At 41.5% G+C, this 17640-nt stretch overlaps 3 protein-coding genes across 8 annotated transcripts; all 3 read right to left on the reverse strand.

The window, feature by feature from the left end:
* Window positions 1-58: 58 nt before the first annotated feature.
* On the reverse strand, window positions 59-4810 carry LOC109952058 (protein ALP1-like). Its single transcript, XM_020586906.1, has 4 exons — window positions 4399-4810; window positions 2773-3321; window positions 2523-2683; window positions 59-1587 (listed from the first exon to the last, which is right to left on the reverse strand). The coding sequence occupies exons 1-4, from the start codon at window positions 4561-4563 to the stop codon at window positions 1158-1160; spliced, it is 1305 nt and encodes a 434-aa protein (XP_020442562.1). The 5' UTR covers window positions 4564-4810; the 3' UTR covers window positions 59-1157.
* Window positions 4811-5843: 1033 nt separating this feature from the next.
* tpgs1 (tubulin polyglutamylase complex subunit 1) lies at window positions 5844-8485 on the reverse strand. Its single transcript, XM_020586915.1, has 2 exons — window positions 7899-8485; window positions 5844-7334 (listed from the first exon to the last, which is right to left on the reverse strand). The coding sequence occupies exons 1-2, from the start codon at window positions 8327-8329 to the stop codon at window positions 6686-6688; spliced, it is 1080 nt and encodes a 359-aa protein (XP_020442571.1). The 5' UTR covers window positions 8330-8485; the 3' UTR covers window positions 5844-6685.
* Window positions 8486-9076: 591 nt separating this feature from the next.
* LOC109952066 (inositol-3-phosphate synthase 1-B) lies at window positions 9077-16215 on the reverse strand. Of its 6 annotated transcripts, none has more exons than XM_020586918.1 (11): window positions 15920-16215; window positions 14834-14958; window positions 14573-14734; window positions 13519-13648; window positions 12462-12655; window positions 12204-12353; window positions 11224-11439; window positions 10924-11088; window positions 10721-10834; window positions 9875-10092; window positions 9077-9693 (listed from the first exon to the last, which is right to left on the reverse strand). In XM_020586918.1, exons 2-11 carry the CDS (start codon window positions 14945-14947, stop codon window positions 9516-9518), a joined length of 1641 nt encoding a protein of 546 aa, XP_020442574.1. In that variant the 5' UTR covers window positions 14948-14958; window positions 15920-16215; the 3' UTR covers window positions 9077-9515. The 6 variants fall into 6 exon arrangements, with proteins under 6 accessions (XP_020442574.1, XP_020442573.1, XP_020442575.1 ...); XM_020586917.1 differs by lacking the exon at window positions 15920-16215 and adding an exon at window positions 15605-15886; XM_020586919.1 differs by lacking the exon at window positions 15920-16215 and adding an exon at window positions 15605-15884 and having other exon boundaries at window positions 13519-13618.
* Window positions 16216-17640: the final 1425 nt, after the last annotated feature.

Consider the following 17640-nt stretch of genomic DNA (forward strand, 5'->3'; position numbering starts at 1 on the left):
AATAAACGAGGCGGGTCCTCGGGGTAGGATCTGACTGTGAAAGTTATATCAATGAGGTGCAAAACCCAATCTGTATGAATTAGGAAGAACTGCTTTGTTTGTTTGTTTTTATATTTCATAGGCACTGCATGTGAGATCACTGCTAAATCAAGTCCAACACCTGCTGCATGTATGCTTGGCAATATTCTGCACTGCTGAAAAATGTTCCTACAGTGTAGCCCTACATGTTAACTGGTTATCAAGACAAGACGTTGCAATAAGCACTTCCATTACTTCAGCTACAACCTGCAGTATAATGCAAGGTGTACCAGACAAGACAAAATCTTAGCGAGGACAGCGGTGGTCTTGTACTGTGACAGCAGTGGCATTTTGTGGCCCACAGTTGCAGGTAACTTCTGCTCACAGTTTTCATTTAAGTGCCTCTTGGCACTCAGAAACATGTAGAATATGCATCTTCATGATCAACTGTCTCTTCTCAGTTTCTTTAACATGTTTATTCAAGTAGCCTATCTACCTACAGAGTCAAAATTCATGCTTATCTTTACACTTCCTCCTCCTTACACATATTTTATCTGTCCATTTAGTTATGTCACACTAGTCTCATATGTGAAATGTGTTTAAATAAAAAACTGGTTACAATCTTACTAAATGTGAAATAAAACTGCATAAAAACAGGAGAAACATATGTACACAAAAATTACTTTCAATAAAACTGGAATTCTTGTACAATGGCACACTATATAAAAATGTACAAAACAAAATGACCAAAGGGTTATGATAAATAGAAAAAGTCTATAGCCCTGCTAGCAGCCTGTTCGGTTTATGGTGCTTATTACACAATAGAAAATAAAAGTGTGGGTAAAGGGAGATGTTGCTATTTATAGATCATTACAGCACCACAGTTCATACCTAAATTTCATGGATGTATTGTGATTGTAGAGTATCACATTGTCAGATTGAAGTGCATTTAGGTTCTACTATGGTTTGAGATGTATGCTAACATTGCCATGCTTTATCATACCTAGCTACAGTTAGCATAAAGACATGTTAATACTGGACTAAAAAAACAAGTACAGCCATGCTGCTAACTTGTTACAAATGTATAACAGTGTAAATACAAAGGTTTACAAAAATTCTCAATAATATTTGTCCTTTTATCAATTTTGCTGTTCAAAATAGTCACAAAAGAGGCGTCGGACCTCCTCAGCATGACTTTGGTCCATGTTTGTTGACAGGAGCTGCTTGTGGATGGGCTGAGGGCTTTCTGACTCGGCCACCTCCACCTGCCACTCCACCTTAAAGGCATCCCCGTGGGACTCACACATGTTGTGCAGAATGCAGCAAGCCAGGGTCATAGTGGGCACCACATCCAGTCCACAGTCGTTCCTCTTGCTGAGGCACTGCCAGCGTGCCCTCAGCCTCAGCAGCGCCTCCTCGGACACATGCACTGCCCTTTTGAGTCGCCGATTAAAAAGCCGCTGTGGTGTCGTCAGTGCTGCACGACTTGCCCTCCTGCCTTCTTCTTCAGGGTAGGCCTTCATCAGCCAGTTTTGCAGTGGGTAGCAGGCCTCCCCCAGCAGCACATACCTGGACACAACATGTTTTCAGTCAGTTATGGTGTGGACCACACAGGAAGATGTGACATCCTAATCTAGCATTGCTAGATTTTAGTATTATCCACCTCAAATGATGAAAACACAGTGATAACAAGAGCACTCAGAGAACATATGTACCTCCGCCAAAGCACAACATTCGCTCATGCAAATGGGTCCCGTGTGAAAAATGAGATCTAGAACAGCACAAAATGTGTCCTAAAATCCTTTATCTGGATTGGATCTGGATCATCTTTTAGGGTATGATAGGCAGTTATACTGTGCATCCTACCTGAACATTTTAGGGTTTTATCTTTATTATAGGCCAAGCTATGGCAGAAAATATGCGTTAAATGGGGTTTTCAATGTTAACTTTAATAGGCCATCAGATCCAGAATCTGCATCAGATCCGGATGAATTTTTTGTCTGGTGATAGACATTGCCACCCTACATACTGTGTGTGTGTCAAATTTCTAACAAAAAAATTTGTTTGATAACTTTTAACACAGACATGTTTTAAAATTTTTTGCTCCATGTTAAAGATGGGATTAGTGTGTGTGCGATTTTTTTCATTGTTTTTTGTGTCCTTGACCTTTTTCAGCCAAAATCTAAGAACTGCTAGGGTTGGTCCCCACCAGTGTTTGCACCAAGTATGCTGATGAGCCATCCAGCCATTTGCCAATAATCCTGCTAACCACCAAACACACATGCACAGAACCAAAAACAACCTCCTTGGTGGAGGTAATCATCTTAAAGCTGTGATCGATTAGACAGATGAGTGGCACAAAGGCTGGAAGGAAACTTGACATACCACATGGGGGAAGACTACAGTCTTGCTTCTTTCATCCAGGTGAAAATATGCATATTGTATTCTTAAATGCATGAATAATGTGATTTAATTGTAACTAAATGTCTAGCTGTTAACTTGACCTGAGTTGTTTTCCCATAAAAATAGGCAGAGGGGCAGGTGACAGTCCCCCCTCTGCAGCTGTGGCCCACAGTGATGAGTTCTGAAAGATGTCAGCTGGGTCTGTCCCGCCTGGGAAACTGGCACATACATCCCAGAACTGGCCACGGCCACTAACAGCCACCTGAAATAGCAGAAGAAGAGGCTAGCAGTCAAAATCCGATGTAGGACATACAGTATATTGGCAGTAGCATACATGGATGCCTTCTCCACCTGTGACAGCACTGAGAGCCAGCCGGCAGAGTTAACATAGTCAGATGCGTTGTTTGATGGAGTGATGATAGCGGTGTGGAGTGTTGCTATGGCAGCGACACAATGAGGGAAGCCCCAGTGGGATAGGAAAAGCTGAGCTGAATCCTCCAGGTCCTGCTCACTGAGGGGCCGCAGGTAGATTGGGCTAAGCAGCGCCACAATGGCGTGGCACATATCTCTAACACACCTGCACACTGTGGATTTCCCCACACCAAAAAGGGTGCTGATGGTGCGGTATTCAATGTTTGATGCTAGACGCCACAGAGCCACAGCCACACGTTTCTCCACTGGCAGCGCCAGGCGGAAGCTGGTGGCCTGGCGAGCTAGACGGGGCCGCAGCTTGTCACACAGGTAGAAGAACGTCTCCCGGCTCATACGGAATTTATCCAGCCAATCAGAGGGCTGGAATTCTGTCATCACCACTCGCTCCCACCAATCAGTGCTTGGAGTGGTGGTCCAAGGGCGTGTTCGGATGTGGACGTTGGAGCGGATACCTTCTGCTATCATCATCTGGAGGAGGAACAAGAAAAGAAAACCATAAATCTAAATACCGAAGCTATTTTTTCTCCTTTTTCTCTTTTTTCTTGGTAAAATTCAATATATATCAATATGTTTAAATTTTATTTTTTTTGTCAAATCTAATGTATATAGCCACCCCTTGACTTTATCTCTTCTTTGTATAGCTGCAAATTTGCTGGTAGCCTGTTCTTCAAACAGTTAGCTGATTAAGTGAATAAACAGAAAATTAATCTGCAGCAATTTTAATAATCCAATAATCATTTCAGTCAGTTTCAAGAAAAATGTCTAACATGTCTGGTATCAATTTCTCAATCAATCTCAATGCTTCTTCAGTTGCTTCTGTTTTAAATTAATACATTGCCAATATTTTGGGGGGTTTGGACTGATGGTCAGACAGAACAAGATATGTGACAACATCACAGTCTTGCAGAGCTCAACTCCGACCAGTAATTCACTGATTAATTGAAAAACTTGGAAGTGATTAATCAGTCATAAAAAAAGTTGTTAGTTGCAACTCTTAGCTTATATTTAATAACTGTGTTCTGTATGTTAACTACATATGTCAACTGCACGCTTCTATGTCCATCTTTTGTGTTTATTAGTAAAGTTCATTTTAAAAAGAACAGTCTCGCGAGAGGACAAACAAACGTGTGTGCAAACTTGATGGACATTTTTTCGGAAGGCACGTAAGTATAGCTACAATAATTAGTCGAGTAATGGGGCAACTGAAAATTAATCAATAACATTTATGATGATTGAATCATTGGTTTAATCATCTTAACCTCTAGAGTCCTGAGCTTTGGTTTCATATGCATTTTTGGTCCTCATATGAGGACGCAGGGACTCTAGAGGTTAAAGCAAAAATACCTAACTTTGATGGTTCCAGCTTCTCAAAGTGTAGGATTTGATGCTTGTCTTTGTCATAAAATACTAAACTAAATATCTTTGGTTTTCATCTGTTGATCAGACAAAACAAGACAACTAAAAATAATAGCTGGAAAATTGAAACGTTTTCACCATTTTCTTACGTTACTTCATATGTATTGACACAGAGAGGGAGGGACTGACCAAAAGCATCCTCCTCTGCCTCTGGAAGAAGTACTGTCGGTGTCTGACGCGTCTTTGGATCTCATTGCGCCTCTGGATGTTTGCGTTGTTTATGTCCCTCCTGCGCTTCAGTAGCATATAAGTCATCAGGAACATGAAAGAGCGCAGCTGATGCTCTTCTTCCATTATCACGATTTTGTCCGGGACACAGCACGTAAAACATTGAGTTATGGTGACAATAATAATATATACCAAGCAGTTCAGGCGTTCTTGCAGCCACTGTCAGTACATGATACACTACATTATTATTTTTTCTTCTTCTTCTGCTACTGCTACTGCTTCTTCTTCTCCATCTTCTTCTTCTGCTGCCGCTACTGTTGCCTTTTCTTCTTCTTCTGTTATCTAAACGCAGCAAACGCGTATTGCTGCCTTTACAATTCTGCCTGTTTGTCCAATAGGGTCCGACTTCAACAAAGAGAAAAGTGGTGCCATCTAGTGGGTAAAATAAGTAGTGCTTGAGAGGGTGTTGGGTGGAGTAAGAATTAGGACAATTTGCTTACTAACACTGGAAATGCTAGAATAAAAACACTCAGTTAATTGTTCTGTATTTTAAATTTTATGAAGTAAATATAGCCTACAAAAGTTTTAGAAGCAAAATCTACTTAAAATATCAAAACTCAAAGTAGAATACCACCAGTGTTACATTTATTACTCATTTATAATTGGGTTATTGCTAATGTGTGAACATGTAAGCAGAATTTACATGTTGTAGTTGGTGGAAGTGGAACTAATTTAAACTTTTTATATACTGCTGCATAATTCAATAATTATACAATAATAATGCAATATAATTTTGTAAAATCTTATTCTACCATGTAACAAGTACATGTATTCCTTGAAAATTTAGCAAAGTAGAAGTTCAAAGTAGTATCAGGTGCCACTTTTTCTGGGTAGAAATAGCCAATGAGCATGGTGAACTAAATGTCTTCATTGTTGATTGCTGTTAGTATTTGATTTTACAGTAGCACCTAGTTATCAGTGGACCTATAAAAATGTGTTTCATTTGTAGTAAGTAAAGTGCTCAGTTTGTGAGTTCATTTTGGAGGACTGGCTGTGTATGATGGAATACAGTGATAGATACAAAAATCACTTAGTTAAAGTGACTTAATTTTCTTTCTCCTTGGTGTTATCTAGTGTAATATGTCTAATATATTTCTGTTCCAATAATTCCTGTGCCTTGTACCTTTTTTAGGCTTTCCACAAAATGGTTATGCTTGGGCCATTTCTAAGAGTTTTCTTCTTCGAGCTATGGTTCTGTATAGTGTTAGTCTTATGTTGTGGAACTGTGCAGCCTTCCCTTCTTTTCAGGACTTTAGTCAGATATTAACTTTGGCCTCCTTGGTCTTTGTCTGGGTGGCTTTCATGCATCAGCGAGTTAAGGGTGAGGAGAACAGTAGCCCTCTTTTATTTTTTATTATTGCTTTGTTTCTCTTAGCTTCACTCTGTAAATGTCTTTCTTTGTAAAATGCTATCAGTGTTTGGAAATGTGTGATGTGAGCACTCCCATTGGATTCTCTTTAATGGCAGAAGGTTCAGAATCACAAGACTTCAGATACAAATAAAATAAAAAGATCAAATGCATATGGGAAATAAGTGAATATCAGTTTGCACAAGTCCTCTCCTGTATTGTTTCCTTTTAGGACAGTACATGTGACAGGCTCCTGTCAAACTGGGTTACTGTTTCTGGTAACAAAAAAATGTAGAAATCTTTAAATATGATGCAACAATATCATCGTGTAAATGACACAGGGAGCAGTGTTCTCTAACAGTCTCAAGAAAACATGAGGATTTATTACAGGGTTGTTATAGTGGATTGCATTAGATGTAGATCACTGCAATGCTACTTTTCAATCTGAGCATTTCATGGCAAAGGCTGGACAATAATCAAACCTGCTGAGATCAATATATTGATTTCAAGGAATACTATTAGTCTTCCGAAGGAACTCTATGTCCTCAGCAGCTGCTTGATTACCACAGCAATAAGTTAGACAACAGACATCCAATGATAAGGCTTTCATGAGTGTTATCCACCAAATGATGGAATTAGTGTCAGTCTGGAGAGGAAGAACTATCAGAGTGCTTCATTTTTATTTAAGTGTTAACTAGACATCTGTCATTTAGCCAGCAGCAGGTTAGCATCAAGATAAAGTAAACAAAGGGTAAATTATTTATTCTGTGATATGTATGTACTCTGTATAATTGCTGAATTGCTGTACATTTGTAAATGATAAGAAATCAGAAAAGAAACCTAGGACACAACCTTGACCCGAGTGATAAACAGCTCTGCCGCTGCATTCTCAAACTCTTTTGCGTCCATGTTACCACATGGACCCTGTGTCTGTGCTTCAGACATGGCTTGAGCTAGCCTGTAGGGAGAGATTTTGACACTGGCCTCCAGGTAACGGATAGCCTTTATATTAGCCTCCAGGCAGGCACTAAATTTAGTGTTAGCATTAGCACAGCAGTTTACATCACAGCCCTGGGAAGTCTCCAGGGCTTCCTTTAGGGTCCCCAGCACAGCTAGGCACAGTGAGCGTGAGGCAGGCCCCTTATCCGGGCAACACACCTCAGCGTAGAGCCTCTGGGCCTGCCGGATGTAGTCTGAAAAAACAGCACATGTGAGCACACCATGACGGAAGACATCGAAAGGGACCGCCTCGTGATCTTGACAGTGGAGACGCTGGAGGAGCGGAGCAGACGTGGAGGCAGGTACTCCACCTTCACTGCATAGACACTGCAGAGTCTGTGTGTAGAGGCCTCCTCTCACCCCATCTCCCATGGTGGGGCTGTCAGTGCAGGAGGCACCAGGGCCTTCAGGAGCCTCACTTGCAGTTTTATGGGGCCCACCGTGATTTAGGAGGTCATAGGCCACACGGATGTTGTTGCTGAATGCAGATCTGAGTTTAAAAAAGAGAAATGGAACATTTAATACGATCATACATGAGTCTGTAGCAGCTACAAAGACAAGTCAGTCTCCCAAAACATTTCACTTGTCAGTTTTAACGTGAGTCAGCACTGTGCTAAAGAAGTTAAGTAATGCAAAGCAATGTAGCACTACGGTCTTTAAACGGTTACTGTATAATAACCATCATATATTTTCATTCTACTGTAGCATAAATTGGCACTCTTAATAATAAAGGTATGATGCATGATTTGCTATTATTTTTGGAGTATTTTCCTAACAAACTGTAATCATTATCCTGAGTAATGATGACACCTTTAGTGAAAACACGTCACTGCTGCTAGATATCACTTGATGTAACTGACTTTTATGATTTGGGTGAACTGACGCTTTAATTTACACAGGATTTGGTAATAAACAATTTTTGGTCTATATGTTTTTTAAAAAACGTCAGAGGTTGAATTATACCCAATCATAATCAAATCGCATCCGATAAAAGCACGATCAATTTACTATAATGACACTGTTTCGACCATAAATCTTTGAGGTTTGCCCGGACCTCTGGGAGTGGTGCGCCAGCCGCAGGTGCCACAGCGCCCGGTTGAGATGCTGCTGTTCCTGCGCGCCTGCGCTCAGCGGGCCGTTGTTCAACTGATCCCCATCGCTGCATCCAGCTGATCCGGTCTCTGTCACGGATGCGAGGTTGCAGAAGTGGTCGGCCAGGAAACCGATGGGATCGTCCGATCTAGCCTCGACCATCTTCAAGATGGCTCCGCGGAGCAGCTCTACCACACCCGCCTGCGCCAGAAACTCCCTGTCGCTGTCTGATTTGGTGGCTTTGACCTCCAGCACCCCTGGAGGAGTACCCCCGGACCGGCGCTTCTCCTTGTCGGCCATTGCTGGTGAAGTCCTGTGTCGTAGCAACGACAGCGGAAGTGATTTAAGCCCACTCGTATACAGGAAACGGACCAGTTTATGTTGGTGGTCCATATCGGAACAAACAATCGCGGTATTAGCCAGCAACTTAAAATGGTAGAAATCCCCCCCCAAAATCAAAGACCTATCTACAAAACCTCGTCAGCACTAGCCCCTCTGTTTGTCTGGTTGCCAAGGACGCTGAGGGTGTGTGCGTCAAGTGCGAGCAGGGTCGTACCGAGGGACTGTCCGACCCAGCACAAAAACAGTATAGTTGGGCACCCTGAGCAAAAATGAACACAATAGCCCCCATTCATACTTCTTTTCGAAACCCATACATGAAAATAAAACCACCCAATAATTTAAGATAAAACGATTACAATTTCAAAGCTTTGTCAAAATTTAAATAAAATTATGGCATATGAACTTTAGTTTGACTACAGGTTTTGCAAAATTCTAGACTTTCTCATCTCATGTCAGTTATTAAATGATAATTTTGCCCTTTTGTCGAATCATGTTGACTTAGGTCAACATTTTCTTTTATTTGGTAATTTAAATTTTATCAAACTTTTGTCACACCATAAGAATTAATTCTTTTTATAAGAACTCTTCTCATTTTACCAGCAAAAGGGGTTTTCAAAAGAAGTATAACATTTATGTATCAAAATTTTGTGTAGCAAATTACACGTTTCAAAGGTGCATAGTCTGTTTTCAAGCTAATTTTTTAATTACTGACCTAATACCACACAGTGCAATTAATACATTACTCAATCAACCCTTGCGCCACCAACAGTTTTGCTTAGAAAATAATCCAAGAGAATGTTTTATAGGCCACCTGCAACTTTTATTACACAACTGTTATACATGTTCTGTGCTTCCTTTTTTGATGCTAGTGCAGAAAAAGTACATTAGAGTAAGTATGACACCAAACCAATCCATTTAGAGCATGACAAGTTAAGGTTTTTGTGATACTTCTGTGATTTAGCTTCACACACACACTCACACAAGCCACATGGATGACTATAAAATGCAGTGATAGATGACAACAGAAACTACACCAAATGTAAAAGAGCTGCTCCTCATTTATCAAACCAGTGTGCTGTAGATTGAAGCACCAAATTCAGCAGTTATCAATTTCATTTTCACAGCTCCAGGATTAATAAAACAATTACATGGAAAACACATTGACCAACACCATTTTTAATACTGTACAATTGTATTTTACATTTGGAGTACAGACAGAAAGTTAAGTTTCAATTCTTTAATCCACATCCCCACAGATGCCATTTGTCAGAGGTATATGGTTCCCGTTGGTGAGGGCAACTTTTTTCAGAACAGCTACGTTGCTGCTGACGTAGGTGGTATGTGCAGACAGGAAATCTCTCTGCAGCTTGTGCTCCAGCAGCATGTGGTTCTGAGGAGGAAGGCCAAGGCATGCTCTGAAAAAGACAAGGAGGCAGACTGTTGTCAATTTCTGCCACTAAATGAAACAAGAATTTCATACATGTGGGTCTTTCAAAGCTTAATTACTCTGTCGAATGTAAAATAAATACTTAGTGAAATTGTGCAGTAATGCAGTGTAGGCAAAGAAACCAGTTGAGTACTAAAACTGATCCACACCTCATGATGTTTTCTATACTGGCCCTCTGGCGGAAGAATGCATTAATGACCGGGGTCCCTGATGGGACCAGGGGGGCCTTGCAGAGGAAGGACAACAGTGCTAAGACACTGTGGAAGGACTGAAAGTCCTCCTCCCCCTGAGGTCGGACAGTCACACGCTGACAAAGCTCTGTCAGGATCACCAGGTCCAGGATGATTGGGCTGGCTAGTAGAGAGTCCTGTTGCAACAAAGAAGGATGAAGTGACTATAGTGATGTCACTGAGGCAGAAGGGAATGGTGTAAGACATTTATGAATGCACACAACTCCTATGCCATGTTTGGCACAGCATAGTTATTGCACATGCAGAAACTGGATTGATAGTGTATCTGCAGCAAGTCCTTTTAACTACCAGGGGTCGCTAAAGTCCATTTTTTATTGTACACATAAGAGCTTTATAACCAGCTACACAGATGCATATACATTTCATTTACTGAGAATTGTGTACTGAATTTACTAAGAAAGTACATCTGAAATGCACAGACACCAAAAGTGTTACATTAATTTACCCCATTTATTTTTGTTATTAAACTCTCTGCATTTAGATTTGTGTTATTACATGATCTTTCAACATGGTCTTGTTTGTAGAAACAAGGGAGAATCCCAGTAAAATTAGCTCTGAGACTTGTTAAGAAGGATTAACAGTTTGCTCCAGCTCCCCTGAGCCTCCACATCCACAGCTATAGTCAGATACATGTTGTGTTTAGCCAGCAATCAGCAGTTTGGACTCCTTGGAGATTGTTCTAATATGCTAGATTTGCCTTTTTCACATCCATGTTTTACACAAACAGATTAAATGACCACTGACCTCACAAGTGTTGTGGAGTGCAATAGTATTGATGCCGCCCATCATTATTTCAGAGGTGTATTCATCCATGGCACGCTTGCTGTCTCCCACATAGGGGACATATTTAATCACCACCTTAAATAAAACAGAGACAGTTCAAAAGTCTAATCAGGTGTTTTCTGTAATCATGCACACAGAGGTTATTCTTTTTCTGAGTCTCTCACACAGTGGTCAGGTTTTTCTCCAGGCTCGTACAGGATGGGGTTGGATTTGACCATGTCATCCACCACGTTGCTCTTGGAGATCTCTTTGGAGCGGAACTGCTGTGGAGCTGACAGGTTCTTCCCATCGTTGTTGCCGAGGTGGTTGTAACTGACGATAGAGGTCGGCTGTTGAGTTGAGAGGGAACTTATTTAGCTTTTCATGTGACCTCGTGTATAGTACAGGCATATTATAAGAGCATCTGAGCAGTGACTCAAGACTGATTAGTATCAGTTTATCCTCCTTCCTTCCATCTTTCTCACCTTGATCCCTGAGCTGATGAGAAAGTCCACCAGCACTGATTTGATCTTGGTCTGACCAGACTTGAAGTCATCTCCTCCAATGAACACGCCTCTGTGCATGGCCAGTTCTATGGCCCCTGGGACAAAGGTGTTTTGTGGGGAGCCATTGATGTATGCACAGCCCTCCAGTATACTAGCCACTGCAAAGAGTGTTGAGGGTGAAACCTCTGCTCCAGCCTGACAAATGTAAACCAGAGATAATGGCTGTTACAAAGTGTATGATCACATTACACTGATGAAGATAGCTTGATTCACAAGCTTTCATTTCCACCGAGACTCTCTTCACATCATCTCTGTAGCACAATGCTTTTGTCGGCTTCATGCCTACCTAAAATAGAGCTATTTGCTCAAGATCACAGGTCTGTGAAATAGACTATTATCGTTGCTGACAGGAGTAAAAGCATACTGAAAACAGGAGATAAAATAAAAACTGGGGAAAATACCAACAGCAGTCAGTTCTAAGTATATAGATAGGACTGCAATGCAGTCAAATGGGTATCAAAGGCCACATACAGTGTTTGCGTTACCAAGACAGAATAAAACCTGTGTTTTTAGTTAGCTGGCCTCCCTCCTCACTTCTCCCCGCCAGAAGAGCCTGGATTTCCAAGGCGAATCACTGGCTATGAGCCAGGGCTAAAGCAGTTTAGCCATGAACCAGAGGTCCCCAACTACAGCTGCAGATCTGGGCGGGTAACATCATATTCAAGAAAGTTACAACTAAAAAGAAGATGGATGCTGCAAGAAGTAAAGCATAAACATTGGTGTGGCTTTTGAATGACAGCGACAACTCAGAGAACAAAAGGGGCCAACACTGCCTGGCATATTGCAAATTTCAGCTGAAGCCATCTGAAGGATCTGAGCTTTTAGATCATTTATTTAAGAGTGTTTTTTTATATCTGGATGTTTATGAGTGAAACTCTCTTCTGGGCCCCTGCTCTCACCTGGATTGCAGCTAGCAGGTTCTTGGCTGTATCATTGACCCCCGGTATGATATCACAGAAACGCTCGGTGTTGGCGGTCCACAGAACAATGACTTTGTCCACACCACTTGACTTACGGAAGTCCCTTATGTCAGCTCTGATCTGCTCCATCTGGAAGATCAATTACTCTTTAAGTCAAATAAAGACTTAGATAAGCAACAGCATAACCTAATATGGAATAAACAGAGATGACATACTCGTTAGCCGACTATGCATTACCTGCTCGGCCATGGTCCCAGTGAGGACGCTGTCAGCTCGGCTCTCTTGGTTTGCAGCAATGAATTCTGGGATATAAATGGAGGGTCTGGGTTTCATGCTACTCATGTATGGTTGGAGCTGCTCTTGTAATGACCAGTCAAGGACTTGAGCACGCTCCATTGCACTGGCAAGATCCATAGAGGAGATATCCCAGCCTAAAAACAAGTAAGAAAGAAAAAATGTGCTTAACTCCTTTGGTAGCTCTCATCATCCAGAACTAGAAGGGCAGAGGTTCTTATAGTAACACCATACAGCTGCACTCTCACAGACACACACATTCCTTTTCCACGAACAGGAACTAAGTGCTAGTTCTGAACTGGTGCTAGAGCCAAATTGGAGCTGGTTCAACTTGCGAACCTTCTAGGAACCGGTTTGCTTTTCAACGAGCTAGAGAGCTGCCACAGAGCCACATAATTATGACACTGTATACATCTGAATACGCCTCTGCTTTCCCAGAAATGCTAGCGCCAAGCTCAATAACAATAGCAGACTTCAGTTTCTCCTCTTTAGTGCTGCCCCTGGCTTTCCGAGCCTACATTGGCATCTAAATACAACTGGTCCAATGCATATGAGCTGCTTGTCATAATTTTTAAGGACAGACATTATGTTTGAGAAGAACAGTAATTGCATAACATGTTTTGGTTCATATTAACACTTAACATGAGATGTTAGCCTTAGCCTTTAGCTAGCCAACAGTTTTTCTCCTCCACGGTTCACTGTTGCTTCAATTTTGTGTTAGTGACACGCATTTTTTTCTTCCTGACTACACTACTCTCTTGCTGTGTGTCTTTTTAAAATGGCAGTCATAGAGAGTTTTAATTGGTCTTCGGGCACAATAATCCCGAGCTGGGCTCCTGACATAAACTGTTCTTAGTTCTAGACCAGCAGAGGGGTGGTGCCAAGTTGGAACCAGTTTTTGAAAACTGGTTGTTGAAAAACATAGAACTGCCTTGGTCAAAAATGGGTAACAAATACACTTGTCATTTTCAGATGTTAAATCTTGAGCAACTGTCCATACCGTCAAAGACAATGTCATTAGGGTGCACCATGGGTAGGAGGTCACAGAAAGGCACGTTGACCTCGCCTTCGAGCCCTGATCCCAGACAAACAGTAGACGCCTGTAGGAGGGAGCCAAAATAGTTTGCTTTCTAAAGAATGAGGACAAGAGAAGAAGAAAACACTGTGATTTCATTCTTTCTATCACTTATAGTTTCATTGTTTATATGGTTTATTACAAGTGTATTAAATGATTTGAACCAGAGAAAAATGGCCAAAATGGAAATGGGAAGAAACAGCTCACAGAGGTAATAATTTGTGCCCATATAAGGGGAAATACCCAAGACCAGAGTAGATTAAGGTCTTTACACTCTAATGAACATGTCCACATAACCAACTCATGAGTCTCTATTACTGTATCAGGGACATATAGGAGGCTATATTTATATAATAGGATGGAAGCTTCTATATTAGTAGTTAATACACAGATCCTATTATATTCATTCATTCATTCATCTTCTACCGCTTCATCCCGGAACGGGGTCACGGGGGAGGGGGGGCCGGAGCCAATCCCGGCCGGCAATCGGGCGAAGGCAGGGTACACCCCGGACAGGTCGCCAATCCATCGCAGCGATCCTATTATAGTTATAAGGAAATTATTTACCATTCAACTTTTATTCTGCACTCATAATTAGCATTGTATTAGCATGCTTTGGAAGCTTTGCTAAAAATAATACAAGCTTTATATTTTAGTTTCCTTTTTCCAAGAAAACCATTAGAGCTTTGTTTTTCTTACCCCCAGGTCAGGAGATGTGATGTGCAAGCATTTCAATGCAGTATGACAGTCGACTTGCAGAGACTTGAAAGTTGCTTGAGATAGTTCACACAGGGAACAAACATCATGTTTACTATTGCTATGTTTTAAATGTGCATGTTTACAGTATGCTGATTTCCCATCTCAGATCTAATGCACGTTACAACTTCATGTTTGGCCGGTGGCTATATCAAATGAAAGTGGCCCAGCAATTTACTCCCTGTCTGTGTGAGTACGGGTACGTCTGTATTGCTCTACTCACCTTTACCCCAGTCTTGGTCCTCCAGGAGAGACCCAGCTTGTTTGCCAGTACAGCTGCTGTGACGGTGGATCCGTTGTTGCCCCCCCAGCCCACCAGCATCACACCCAGCCGGGGTACCCGCCTCTCAGTGCGAAATGTCATCTCGGTGGTGCGGGGACTCACCTGTATCACACACGGAGCAGAGCTAGTCTGAGGCTGTACACACAGATGCGTGTGTGCGCACAAACATTTGACAAAATGTGACCAAAGCTGCTGGCTTACCGTGACTTTGTTGCCCTTTCTCTGCACTGATGTGGTCTGATAGGAGTACCGAGCCGTAATGTGTGTATCTGTGTAAACCACATTAGGGCTGTTGATGTGAATGTTCAGAGACATGTCCGCAGAGTCTGTAAATAAACGGGAAAGAAACAGAACTAATTCAACTTCTCTCTATAAGTGTGCAAAACACTGTACTGTGGGTAATGTTAATACTGCATTTCCTTAATACGTCACAACATAACTGAAGCTGCCGTCGTGCCGTGTTGTAAAATGAGATGTTATCTCTAGACTTTCATGCCTAAAAAATTTTTTTCTAACTATTTTTATTAGAGCGCCTTGATTTGATTTGATTTATTCTTTTAAGCATGTAAAAACAGTTGATATGACAACACACATAATTTTACACATAATCCAATGTCAATTTGCATATACGTAGTGTTAGCAGAGTATACCAAACATCACACGATAACAACGTCGTCTTGCTTTAGCGTTTCACACAATTTGTGTGAACGCACTTCCTTTTATTAACCAATACTAAAAACACTCAGGTGCAATCATTCAAATCCTAATTACGTCACATGATCACTACCACATACAAATCAATATGCAATATGCAATATACAATATAAATACAAACACAATAAGAGCACATTATACATTAAAATGTCAACACCTAGTACATGCCTTGCCTGTATTAAAAACGGGGAAAACTCGTAACTAATAAATGAATGAATCGCACGTGCGGACCAGAAGTAGAATCGGAAACTCTCTTACCCTTTTTCCACTTCGAGTGTAAAGATAGCTGTAAGTTCGTTTAATAGAAAACAGTGCCGGTATTTCTCTCTAACGGTCCTTCGCCTGTATGAACGGAATTTTCCAGTACCTCTTGCCTAAAAACACCGAGCTGTGGCTCTCCCTCACTGGCCCTACTGCGTACAATAGGTCCTCCCTCATTCAGCCGATCGGGCGAGGCAAGCCAATCACACTTCGCCTCTCTGGTTTACCGGTGATGATGGATTGGTTAGAGGACGGCGTGGTACCAATCACAGACAGATCAGTGTTTGTCTGGCTTGTAAAATTTTCCATTACCTCTTGCCTAAAAACACCGAGCCGTGGCCCTCCCTCGCTGGCCCTACTGCGTACAATAGATCCTCCCTCGTTCAGCCGATCGGGCGAGGCAAGCCAATCACACTTCGCCTCTCTGGTTTACCGGTGATGATGGATTGGTTAGAGGACGGCGTGGTACCAATCACAGACAGATCAGTGTTTGTCTGGCTTGTAAAATTTTCCATTACCTCTTGCCTAAAAACACCGAGCCGTGGCCCTCCCTCGCTGGCCCTACTGCGTACAATAGATCCTCCCTCGTTCAGCCGATCGGGCGAGGCAAGCCAATCACACTTCGCCTCTCTGGTTTACCCGTGATGATGGCGTGGTACCATCACAGACAGATCAGGGTTTGTCTCGCTTGTAAAATTTTCCATTCTAGAGAGTTCTCCTATTTTGGTAGCACATATACTGCAATTGGAAGAAGAGAGTTCAGTGGAGATGGAATCAGAGAGGCATGGCTGTGTCTAACCCTTCTATGATGCAGGATGTCTATAAGGTGTCCCTCAGACTGTTTAATAACATGATTATATTGGTAATAATTATGTCATAAAACTATTTATTCTGTAGAAAGAAATTCTTGATAAAATGATATAGTGCTATGTTATGTATTTGCAAAACTGTTCAAATAATTGTTTAATCTGTTTGACCTTTGGAAAGACTTGACCTGTGCCCATGAAATGCTGTGCGCAGAGAGACTCAGAACAACAGGAAGTCGTGCAGATACATACTGAGATGACTAAACTGTCTGCACGAGAATAGTGTGTGGGTGTAAGGTCTGATTGTCTTGGCTTCAGATTATCAACATGTATCAACATATGAAATTCTAGGATTCACATTATAATCTGCATTTGCAAATATATCTACGTGTTTATTTTTGTATCATATGCATTGTAATAGTATCATATGCTTTATGATTTACTTTTGCTTTAACCAGTTCACTTGTCTTCAAGAATAGAGGAGACATGTGTAAGGCTGTAAGAGTAGACAGGAAACCACGTACAGGAAGTAGACCACAGTTGCATAGCAACACTAGAGGTGCTTCCTCTAAAACTGTCTATTGAAAGGTCAGGATATGTTGTACTGAGAATTCAAAATCTGCCTGGCGACAAGATCACCAAATCAGGGGTCAGAACGAGGTCAAGAAACCAACCAAGGAACGAGGATGAAGGACAATGCGGATGACGTCAGATCATTTGCATGACTCTTATTATAAGTTCTCTATGCAGAGGAAACTCTGGGTTCCGCCTTCCTGCAGCAGCTATGCACTATACTTCTCTGTGTGATAGGGCTTCAGATAGAAACGGAACCCAGAGCTCTGTATTGCTTGTCTTTAACATTTTTTCTTCATCAAGGTTGTAATAAATATTTTAAAGGTTCTTCTGACTTCGACTCTTCCTCAGAAATGAATATGCAGGACGCTTAGGTCCTACAATTCAGTAATGAGTTATTTCTTAATCGTTATGGCTGATGCGGATGTCCTATGTTTGCATTAGCCCATTTCTCATATGATCATCACAATGTGTGTGGCCTGTAGCTGTATGCAAAAGTTGGAGGACACACACATATTTTGTTGATTTTTGAATATAAGACTCCTGCTGCAGACATTGAAAATTAGCATTTCTACAAATGTTTATGTACTGTTAAGAGTTGCTTTTAATGATCATAAAAACGTGTATCTGGCATTTGCAAAATGTTCGGGTGCC

This window comes from Monopterus albus, unplaced genomic scaffold (genome assembly GCF_001952655.1).
Source record: "Monopterus albus unplaced genomic scaffold, M_albus_1.0 scaffold429.1, whole genome shotgun sequence".
NCBI classification, from domain to species: domain Eukaryota; kingdom Metazoa; phylum Chordata; class Actinopteri; order Synbranchiformes; family Synbranchidae; genus Monopterus; species Monopterus albus.

Coding starts and splice junctions, on each gene's coding strand:
- LOC109952058 (XM_020586906.1), bottom strand. CDS start 4,563: ATGGAAGAAGAGCATCAGCTGCGCTCTTTCATGTTCCTGATGACTTAT. Junction 2,684..2,772: donor GGCTCTCAGTGCTGTCACAG/GTGGAGAAGGCA, acceptor CTGCTATTTCAG/GTGGCTGTTAGTGGCCGTGG. Junction 1,588..2,522: donor TTTATGGGAAAACAACTCAG/GTCAAGTTAACA, acceptor TGTTGTGTCCAG/GTATGTGCTGCTGGGGGAGG.
- tpgs1 (XM_020586915.1), bottom strand. CDS start 8,329: ATGGACCACCAACATAAACTGGTCCGTTTCCTGTATACGAGTGGGCTT. Junction 7,335..7,898: donor CTGGCGCACCACTCCCAGAG/GTCCGGGCAAAC, acceptor TTTTAAACTCAG/ATCTGCATTCAGCAACAACA.
- LOC109952066 (XM_020586918.1), bottom strand. CDS start 14,947: ATGTCTCTGAACATTCACATCAACAGCCCTAATGTGGTTTACACAGAT. Junction 14,735..14,833: donor GAAAGGGCAACAAAGTCACG/GTAAGCCAGCAG, acceptor TGTGTGATACAG/GTGAGTCCCCGCACCACCGA. Junction 12,354..12,461: donor CTGGGACCATGGCCGAGCAG/GTAATGCATAGT, acceptor TTGATCTTCCAG/ATGGAGCAGATCAGAGCTGA.